The sequence below is a fragment of the Nesoenas mayeri genome, assembly GCF_963082525.1.
Source record: "Nesoenas mayeri genome assembly, contig: SCAFFOLD_186, whole genome shotgun sequence".
In the NCBI taxonomy this organism is placed as follows: Eukaryota; Metazoa; Chordata; class Aves; order Columbiformes; family Columbidae; genus Nesoenas; species Nesoenas mayeri.
In genome coordinates this window covers 1-10,779 of record NW_027660007.1, presented here as the reverse complement: position 1 = coordinate 10,779, position 10,779 = coordinate 1, and the positions used below count along the sequence as shown (strand labels likewise).

The following is a 10,779-nucleotide window of genomic DNA, read 5'->3' as shown; positions in this document are numbered from 1 at the left end:
TGTAGGCATGCGCGGCGGTGAGCGCGTGCAGCAGGGGCGTGGCCTGCGCCGACAGCGTGGCGTCCGGCAGAGGCCCCGCCCCGCCCAGCTCGCGCAGCAGCACGGACCCTCCCGGCGCTTCGATTGGCCGGTGCAGCGGCTCGAGCGCGCCCAGCACCGCCTCCAGCTGCAGCAGCGCCTCCTGCAGCACGCGCGCCTCGTGCGACAGCGTCTGCGGGGGGGGGGGGGACGCGCAACGGCCAATCAGGGCGCGGGCACGGCGGCCAATCAGCGAACGGAGCGACGCATGAATGAACCGACCCGGGAATGAATGAACCGACCCGGGAATGAATGAACCCGCCAATGAATGAACGAGCCGGCGCGGGAACGCGGGGAGGGGAAATGAAATGGAGGGAAATTAAAAGCGGGATTGAAAACTGAGGAACGATTAAAACTGGGACTGAAGTTGGGAAATGAAAAGGGGGTGAAATTAAAATTGGGTTAAAATCGGGAAATGAAAAGCTGGTGAAATTAAAATTGGGATTGAAAGTTTGGGCGGGAAACGCGAAAAGTTTGGGCGGGAAACAACGAAAATGTGGGCAGGAAACGTGAAAAAATTTGGGCGGGAAATGTGAAAAATTTGGGCGGGAAAAACAAAAAATTTGGGCGGGAAAAACAAAAAATTTGGGCGGGAAAAACGGAAATTTAGGCGGGAAACGTGAACAATTTGGGCAGGAAAAATGGAAATTTGGGCGGAAACGCGGAACATTTGGGCGCGAAAAACAAAAAATTTGGGTGGGAAAAAGGAAAAATTTTGGCGGGAAATGTGGAAATTTGGGCGGGAAACGTGGAAATCTGAGTGGGAAACGTGGAAATCTGGGCGGGAAAAATGAAATCTTTGGGCGGGAAGAATGAAAAATTGGGCGGGAAACGTGAAAATTTGGGTGGGAAAAACGAAAATGTGGGCGGGAAAAACGAAAAATTGGGTGGGAAACATGAAAATTTGCGCGGGAAACGTGAAATCTTTGGGCGGAAGAATGAAAATTTGGGCGGGAAAAACGAAAATGTGGGCAGGAAACATGAAACCTTTGGGCGGAAGAATGAAAATTTGGGCGGGAAACGTGGAAATTTGGGCGGGAAAAACGCAAATGTGGGCGGGAAACATGGAACATTTGGGCGGGAAATGTGAAATCTTTGGGCGGGAGAATGAAATTTGGGCGGGAAACATGGCAATTTGGGCGGGAAACGTGGAAATTTGGGCGGGAAAAACGGAAAGTTTGGGCGGGAAAAACCAAAAGTCTGGGCGGGAAACATGAACAATTTGGGTGGGAAAAATGGAAATTTGGACGGGAAAAATGGAAAATTGGGCGGGAAAAATGGAAATTTGGGCGGGAAATAAGAACAATTTGGGCAGGAAAAACGGAAATTTGGGCGGGAAATGTGGAAACTTTGGGCGGGAAAAACAAAAAGTTTGGGCGGGAAAAAACGGAAATTTGGGCGGGAAAAACGAACAATTTGGGCGGTAAACGTGGGAATTTGGGCGGGAAAAGCGGGAATTTGGGCGGGAAACGTGGAACTTTGGGTGGGAAAAGCGGGAATTTGGGCGGGAAACGTGGAACTTTGGGCGGGAAAAACGAACAATTTGGGCGGGAAAAACGGAACTTTGGGCGGGAAACGTGGGAATTTGGGCGGGAAACGTGGGAATTTGGGCGGGAAAAGCAGAACTTTGGGCGGGAAACGTGGAACTTTGAGTGGGAAAAGCGGGAATTTGGGCAGGAAAAGCGGGAATTTGGGCGGAAAAGCGGAAGCAGGAGGTCGGGGAGGGCGGCGCAGCGCTGGTACCAGGATGGACTTGCAGACGCCGGCCACGGCCTGGCAGGCGGCGGACGTGGGGAAGTCGACGGGCAGGTTGGGCAGCCCCAGGATGGTGACGAGCGGGCGCAGGCCGCGCTGCGCCACGAACTCCTGCAGTGATCGTCCGTCGTGTTGTTGCTCAGGATCGACTCCACAAACTTCATCTGCAAGGGGAAATTGGGGGGGTTGGAAGGTTTGGAGGGTTGGGGGGAGGAATTGAAGGGTTTTGGGGGTTTTGGGGGTGAAATGGCGGCTTGTCCTCACCACGTTGAGGATGTAATCCATCAGGGGGATAGGGATTCGCTCCTCCGTGCCCACCACGCTGCACAAGAAAGGAGATTTTTAACAAATAAATCCATTTTTCCCCTCCAAATTTTGATTTAGCGCCTAAAAATATATGTTTATCACTCAAAACGATGATTTTTTACCCCAAAACACCAATTCTTTAGCTCAAAAATATCACCAAATTTCACCTCAATATCTCCAAATCTCACCTCAAAATAGCCAAACCCCGCCCCCACGTGCCAAGCTCCACCCCAGACCACAAAATCCCACCCCCACGCCTCCAAACTCTGCCCCAACACCCCCACTCCACACCCCCAAGCTCCGCCCCCACATCCCCAAGCCCCGCCCTGAACCCCAAGCTCCGCCCCTGAACCCCACCCCCTAAAGCCTCTTAGCTCCGCCCCCACACCCCCAAGCTCCACCCCCACATCCCCAAGCTCCACCCCCACGCCCACCCCAAAGCCTCATAGCTCCACCCCCACATCCCCAAGCTCCGCCCCCACACCCCACCCCCAAAGCCTCATAGCTCCACCCTCACCCCCCAGCTCCGCCCCATCCCCACAAGCTCCACCCCCACACCCCCCAGCTCCGCCCCCACACCCCCAGCTCTGCCCTCACATCCCCAAACTTCGCCCCACCCCAAGCTCCGCCCCCACACCCCACCCCCAAAGCCTCATAGCTCCACCCCCACCCCAAGCTCCGCCCCCACTCCCACAAGCTCCCCCCCCACACCGCACCCCCAAAGCCTCATCGCTCCATCGCCACACCCCCAAGCTCTGCCCCACATTAAGCTCCGCCCCCACGCTCCGCCCCCACACCCCCAAGCTCCACCCCCACATGCCACCCCCACATCCCCAAACTCCGCCCCCACCCAAGCTCCGCCCCCACACCATAAGCTCCGCCCCCACACCACACTTCCAAAGCCTCATTGCTCCACTCCTACAAGCTCCGCCCCACATTAAGCTCCGCCCCACATTAAGCTCCGCTCCACACCCCCAAGCTCCGCCCCACATTAAGCTCCGCCCCACATTAAGCTCCGCCCCACATTAAGCTCCGCCCCACACCCCCAAGCTCCGCCCCACATTAAGCTCCGCCCCACATTAAGCTCCGCCCCACATTAAGCTCCGCCCCACATTAAGCTCCGCCCCACATTAAGCTCCGCCCCACATTAAGCTCCGCCCCACATTAAGCTCCGCCCCACATTAAGCTCCGCCCCACATTAAGCTCCGCCCCCACCCTCCCAAGCTCCGCCCCCCCACACCCCACCCCCAAAGCCTCATAGCTCCACCCCCATCCCCCAAGCTCCGCCCCCATACCCCTAAGCTCCGCCCCCACACCCCCAAGCTCCGCCCCGCTCACGTGTGGCTGTGCTCGGGCTCGCTCTGCTGCGTGGCGCTGAAGCTCTGCATGGCCTGCACCTCCTCCTCCTCCTCATCCTCGCTCGACGCCTCCTCGGCCGCGTGGGGGGAGCGCGGGGGGGGCGCGGCCGCCGGCCCGTCCGCCTTCTGCATCGACGGCTTCTGGCAGATGTACTTGGGGTCGCGGCCCAGGCTGCAGATCTCCTCCAACAGCTGTGCAGAAATGGCCTCCAATCACCCAAAACTGGACGATTTACATTGGGGAGGGGGGGGAAAATGGGGGTGGGGGGGGCACCTTGATGATGGCGGTGGTGGCGTCGGTTTTGAGGGTGGGCTGGTGGCGCATCAGCTCGTCCACGGCGCTGCCCAGATTGGAGGCTGTGTCGCCTGTTTTGGGGGGAAAACACACAATTTAGAACATTAATAATTAATATGAAATGGTTAAAATTGACATAAGCACCCCAAAATTCATGTGGAGTGTCAAAAAGTGACACAAAATGGGGTGGAAAGGTGTAAAATGCACCAAGAGTGAATGGGACGGTGCAGCCTCAAAATGGCGCCCAGGTTGCTCCTCTTGTTGTTTATCAAGGATTTCCTCAAAATTAAGAGATTTTAGCCCAAAAAATAACCTAAATATTAATGTAGAATGTCCAATAATACCAAAAAATAGCAAAGCAATTGGAAAAACGTGTAAAAAAGAGCGTTATTAACAAGAAACGGGGAAGATGTAAAGGAGCTGATGGGACGCACGGCCTCAAAATGGCACCCAGGTTGTTCCCCTTGCTGTAAATTGAGGATTTCCTGAAAATGAAGAGATTTTAGCCCAAAAAACAACCCAAATATTAAAGTAGAACAACAAATAATAGCAAGAAATAGTATAGAAATGGGAAAAATGTGTAAAAAAGAGCATTATTACGAACAAACGGGGAAGATGTAAAGGAGCCGATGGGACACGCAGCCTCAAAATGGCGCCCAGGTTGTTCCTCTCACTATACATTGAGGTTTTCCTGGAAATTAAGAGATTTTAGCCCAAAAACCCACCCAAATATTAACATAGAATGTCAAATAATACCAAGAAATAGTATAGAAATGGGAAAAATGTGTAAAAAAGAGCGTTATTAACAAGAAACGGGGAAGATATAAAGGAGCTGATGGGACACGCAGCCTCAAAATGGCGCCCAGGTTGTTCCCCTTGTTGTAAATTGGGGATTTCCTGAAATCTAAGAGATTTTAGCCCAAAAAACAACCTAAGTATTCACATAGCATGTCCAATAATACCAAACAATAGCAAAGCAATTGGAAAAACATTTAAAAAAGAGCGTTATTAACAAGAAACGGGGACGATGTAAAGCAGCCGATGTGCCAGTGTGGCCTCAAAATGGCGCCCAGGTTGGTCCTCTTACTATAAATTGGGGTTTTCCTGGAAATAAGAGATTTTAGCCTCAAAAAAACACCCAAATATTAACATAGAATGTCCAATAATACCAGAAAACAGCAAAGGAATTGGAAAAACGTGTAAAAAAGAGCGTTATTAACAAGAAACGGGGAAGATGTAAAGGAGCCGATGGGCCGGCGCGATCTCAAAATGGCACCTGGGTTGTTCTCCTTGCTGTAAATCAGGGATTTCCTCAAAATTAAGAGATTTCAGCCCAAAAAACAACCTAAACATCAACTTAGAATGTCCAATAATACCAAAAAATAACAAAGCAACTGGAAAAATGTGTAAAAAAAGAGCGTTATTAACAAGAAACGGGGAAGATGTAAAGGAGCCGATGGGCTGGTGCTGCCTCAAAATGGCACCTGGGTTGTTCCTCTTGCTGTAAATTGGGGATTTCCTAAAAACTAAGAGATTTCAGCCCAAAAAAACAACCTAAACATCAACTTAGAATGTCCAATAATACCAAAAAATAGCAAAGCAACTGGAAAAATATATAAAAAAGAGCATTATTAATAAGAAACAGGGAAGATGTAAAGGAGCCGATGGGCCGGCATGGCCTCAAAATGGCGCCCAGGTTGTTCTTCTCAATATAAATTGGGGTTTTCCTGGAAATTAAGAGATTTTAGCCCCCAAAACCACCCAACTATTAACATAGAATGTCCAATAATACCAAAATATAGCAAAGCAACTGGAAAAACGTGTAAAAAAGAGCGTTATTAACAAGAAACGGGGAAGATGTAAAGGAGCCGATGGGCCGGCGCGACCTCAAAATGGCACCTGGGTTGTTCTCCTTGCTGTAAATCAGGGATTTCCTCAAAATTAAGAGATTTCAGCCCAAAAAACAACCTAAACATCAACTTAGAATGTCCAATAATACCAAAAAATAGCAAAGCAACTGGAAAAATATATAAAAAAGAGCATTATTAATAAGAAACAGGGAAGATGTAAAGGAGCCGATGGGCCGGCATGGCCTCAAAATGGCGCCCAGGTTGTTCTTCTCAATATAAATTGGGGTTTTCCTGGAAATTAAGAGATTTTAGCCCCCAAAACCACCCAACTATTAACATAGAATGTCCAATAATACCAAAAAATAACAAAGCAACTGGAAAAATGTGTAAAAAAGAGCGTTATTAACAAGAAACGGGGAAGATGTAAAGGAGCCGATGGGCTGGTGCTGCCTCAAAATGGCACCTGGGTTGTTCCTCTTGCTGTAAATTGGGGATTTCCTAAAAACTAAGAGATTTTAGCCCAAAAACCAACCTAAATATTAACGTAGAATGTCAACTAATACCAAAAATAGCAAAGGAGTTGAAGAAACGTGTGAAAAACAACGTTATTAACAAGAAACACGGAAGATGTAAAGGAGCCGATGGGACACGCAGCCTCAAAATGGCGCCCGTGTTGCGCTGTAAGTTTTTGGCGCCAAAGGGCAGAAATGGGCGTTTTTTGCCCCGAAACGGGGTGGAACGAGCGCGGGACTCACCGAGGGGGTCGGAGCTGCGGCGGCGGCGCATGGCGGGCAGGTAGTCGGGGGACAGCAGCACCTTGAAGAGGCGCTCGAAGGGCTGGCACTGCACGAAGGACTGCAGCCCGCGCGCGTTGAGGCACAGCGCGCTGAACACGTTGGGCAGCGAGCCCAGCACCTCCCGCGTGGCCGGGACCTGCGCGGGAAGCTCGTTAAGCGTTGTGGGGGGTAATTAAAAGGTGGTTCTGTAGCGTGGTGATTAACTCACGTCTTTAATGAGGAGCGCGTGCAGCATGACGTCGGTCAGGCCGTTGTCCTGGAGGGAGGAGAGGAGCGATGGCTCTTGGAACACAAAGACCGTCACCACTTCGGTCGCTGCACGGACGCAATTAAGGGGGTGTTAATGAACTAATTTGATAAGGAAAGACCCCCAAATTGTTTCTGTTTGCCCCCCAAAAGGTTTTGGGGCGCACTGACCCAGCAGGAAGAGCGAGGGCCCGTAGTACTCAGCGTTGCTGATGATGTGCTTGAGGGACGTGGGCAGCGAGCCGTCCATCACTGCGGGCGCCACAATGGAGGGAGGTCAGGGGTGATGGACCCCCAAGGAGGGGGCTATGGGATCTATAGGGGCCATATGGGGGGGTGTAGGGGGCATACGGGGAGATATGGGGGTAATATGGGGGGTTATAGGAGGGTATAGGGGTAATATGGGGGTTATAGGGGGCATATGGGGGTGTATAGGGGGCATATGGGGAGATATGGGGGTAATATGGGGGGTTATAGGAGGCTATAGGAGTAATATGGGGGGTTATAGGGGACATATAGGGGGTATAGGGGACATATCGGGGTAATATGGGGGGTTATAGGAGGGTATAGGCGTAATATGGGGGGTTATAGGGGACATATGGAGGGTATATGAGGGGTTATAGGAGGGTATAGGGGTAATATGGGGGGTATAGGAGGCATATGGGGGTAATATGGGGGGTTACAGGAGGGTATAGGAGTAATATGGGGAGTTATAGGGAACATATGGGGGGTATAGGGGACATATGGGGGTAATATGAGGGGTTATAGGAGGGTATAGGGATAATATGGGGGGTTATAGGAGAGTATAGGGGTAATATGGGGGGTTATAGGGGGCATATGGGGGGTACAGGGGCATATGGGGGGACATGGGGTAATGTGGGGGGTTATAGGGATAATATGGGGGGTTATAGGGTAATATGGGGGGTTATAGGGGGTTGTATGGGGGAATATAGAAGTATGTGGAGGTTATAGGGGGCATATGGGGGGTATAGGGATAATATGGGGGGTTATAGGGGACATTGAGGGGGTACAGGGTAATACAGGGGGTTATGGGGCTGTATGGGGGGATATAGGGGTAATGTAGGGGGTTATAGGGGGCATATGGGAGGGTATAGGAATAATATAAGGCGTTATAGGGGACATTGGGGGTGTATAGGGTAATACGGAGGGTTATAGAGAGCATATGAGGGGTATAGGGGCAATATGGGGGGGTATAGGGTAATATGGGGGGTTATAGGGGGTGTATGGGGGGACATAGGGGTAATGTGGGGGGTTACAGGGGGCATATGGGGGTATAGGGGTAATATGGGGGTTATAGAGGGTGTATGGGGGGTTATAGGGAACATATGAAGGGGTACAGGGGCTATAGGGTCCCTATGGGGCAATATAAGGGGGTATACAGGACATATGGGGGGTATAGGGGTAACATGGGGGGGTGATAGGGGATATAGGGGAGTATGTGGGAGTATAGGGTCCCTATGGGGCAATACAAGGGGGTATAGGGGACCTACGTGGAATATAAGGGTAACATGGGGGGCGTATAGGATCCATGTTGGGAGGCACAGGGAGCTATAGGGTCTCTATGGGGCGATAGAGGGGTGTATAAGGGGCATATAGGGGGTACAGGGGGCATATGAGGGTTAGAGGGGGCATATGGCGGGGGTACAGGGTCCATATGGGGGGGTATAGGGTCCATATGGGGGGGTATAGGGTCCATATGGGGCAACAAGAAGATCTATGGGGGATAGAGGGGGATTTGGGGGTGAAACGGGGGGAGATTTGGGAGTGAAACGGGGATTTGGGGGTGAAATAAGCGTCTTTGGGGCAAAATGGGGGGAATTGAGGTGGAACTGGGGGTGAAATGGGGGGTTTGGGGTGAAATGGGGGGTGTGGGGGTGAAGTGGGGGGTCTAGGGGTGAAGTGGGGGGTGTCCCCAGGGCTTGGGGACATTGGGGACATAGGGGTCACCCACCGTGGCGGATTCCGTCGGAAAAGGCGGGGTCCTGGATGCCTTTTTGAGGAAATTCAGCATGGATTTGAGCAACGCGGCGCGTTGGGGGATGCACTGGACCCCTAAAAATGGGAGGGGGGGGACACAAAGGGGACAATGTGACACCCCCTCGGCGTTGTCCCCGAGGTCCCCAAGGGGTTCAGTGGCACCTACCGCCGCGCGGGGAGGGGGCGGCGGCGGCGTTTTGGGGGTCCTGGCGCGGTTCGGCGGAGGGGCCGGGGCTGCTCTCCATGGTCACGTCCGTCACTGCGGGGGTGACGGTGACATCGGGGGGGGGACAAGTGGCAGCGGGGGGGGCGGCGCCCCCCCTGGCGTCCCTGTCCTCACCCTCCATGTCCGTCTCCATGTCCTCGCCCTCGGGGACGGCGGCGGCGGCCGCGGGGGGACGCGGAGCTTTGGGTTTGATGACGAAGGGACACTCGCGGCGGCACAAATCCACCTCGTGCTGGGGAAACGGCGCCAGTGAGACCCCCCCCGGGAAGGGGGGGACCCCAAAATAACGGGGGGACACCAAAATAACGGGTGGGGACACCAAGAGGTGACAAGGGAACAGATGGTGCTCTTGGGGACCCCAAAAGGTGACAAGGGGACACATGATGCTCTTGGGGACACCAAGAGGTGACAAAGCAAGACATGATGCTCTTGGGGACCCCAAGAGGTGACAAGGGAACACAGGACAATCTTGGGGACCCCAAAAGGTGACAAGGGGACACATGATGCTCTTGGGGACCCAAGAGGTGACAAGAGGACACATGATGCTCTTGGGGACCCCAAAAGGTGCCAAGGGAAGACAGGACAGTGTTGAGGACCCAGGACAGTGTTGGGGACCCCAAGAGGTGACAAGGGAACACATGGTGCTCTTGGGGACCCCAAAAGGTGACAAGGGGACACATGATGCTCTTGGGGACCCCAAAAGGTGACAAGGGAAGACAGGACAGTGTTGGGGACCCAGGACAGTGTTGGGGACACCAAAAGGTGACAAAGGAACACAGGACAATGTTGGGGACCCCAAGAGGTGACAAGGGGACACAGGACAATGTTGGGGACACGGGACAGTGTTGGGGACCCCAAGATATGACAAGGGAACACATGATGCTCTTGGGGACCCCAAAAGGTGACAGGGGGACACAGGACAGCGTTGGGGACGCAAAAGGTGACAAGGGGACCCAGGACACTCTTGAGGAACCCAAAATGAGACCCTAAAATAATGGGGGGACCCCAAACTAAGTGTTGGGACCCAAGAGGTAACAAGGGGACACAGAACAGTGTTGGGGACCCCAAAAGGTAACAAGAGAACACACAACACTCTTGGGGACCCCAAAAGGTGACAGGGGGACACAGGACAGTGTCGGGGACACAGGACAGTGTTGGGGACCCCAAAAGGTGACAGGGGGACCCAGGACAGTGTTGGGGACCCCAACATGAGACCCTAAAATAACGGAGGGGACCCCAAACTAATGGTTGGGGACCCCAAGAGGTAACAAGGGAACACACAACACTCTTGGGGACCCAACAAGAGGGGACATGATAATTTTAGGGGGACCCCAAAAGGTGATAGGGGGACACAGGACAGTGTTGGGATCCCAGGCCGATGTTGGGGACCCCAAAAGGTGACAGGGGGACCCAGGACAGTGTTGGGAGCCCAAAAGTTGACAGGGGGACACATGACACTCTTGGGGACCCCAAAAGGTGACAAGAAAGCACAAGACAGTGTTGGGGACCCCAAAAGGTAACAAATGAACAAATGACACTCTTGGGGACCCCAAAAGCTGATAAGAAGGGACACAGGACAGTGTTGGGGACCCCAAAAGGTGACATGGGGACACAGGGGGACCCCAAAAGGTGATAAGAGGGGACAATTTTAGGGGGACTCAGGACAGTGTTCAGGATCCAAAAAGGTGACAGGGGGACACAGGACAGCGTTGGGGACCCCAAAATGACAGGGGGACCCTGCACTAAGGGGAGGACCCCAAAGCAAAGGGGGGGACCCCAAATTGAAGGTGGGTCGCACCTCGAGGCGGTAGATGAAGATGGAGAGGCCGCTGTGCGACTGGAACGCCGCCATGTCCAGGTTGGTGATGAG

At 53.0% G+C, this 10,779-nt stretch overlaps 1 protein-coding gene across 2 annotated transcripts; it reads right to left on the bottom strand.

Annotated features, from left to right (window-relative positions):
• Nucleotides 1-2: 2 nt before the first annotated feature.
• On the bottom strand, nucleotides 3-10,773 carry LOC308052439 (E3 ubiquitin-protein ligase HUWE1-like). 2 transcript variants are annotated; one of them, XM_080364518.1, is made up of 11 exons: nucleotides 10,708-10,773; nucleotides 9,024-9,141; nucleotides 8,850-8,942; nucleotides 8,658-8,758; nucleotides 6,648-6,695; nucleotides 6,398-6,575; nucleotides 3,772-3,863; nucleotides 3,478-3,689; nucleotides 2,098-2,155; nucleotides 1,822-1,997; nucleotides 3-211 (listed from the first exon to the last, which is right to left on the bottom strand). In XM_080364518.1, coding segments are annotated over exons 1-11 (1,131 nt in total). In that variant the 5' UTR covers nucleotides 10,762-10,773; the 3' UTR covers nucleotides 3-210. The 2 variants fall into 2 exon arrangements, with proteins under 2 accessions (XP_080220644.1, XP_080220643.1); XM_080364517.1 differs by having other exon boundaries at nucleotides 8,850-9,141.
• Between the last annotated feature and the right edge of the window lie 6 nt (nucleotides 10,774-10,779).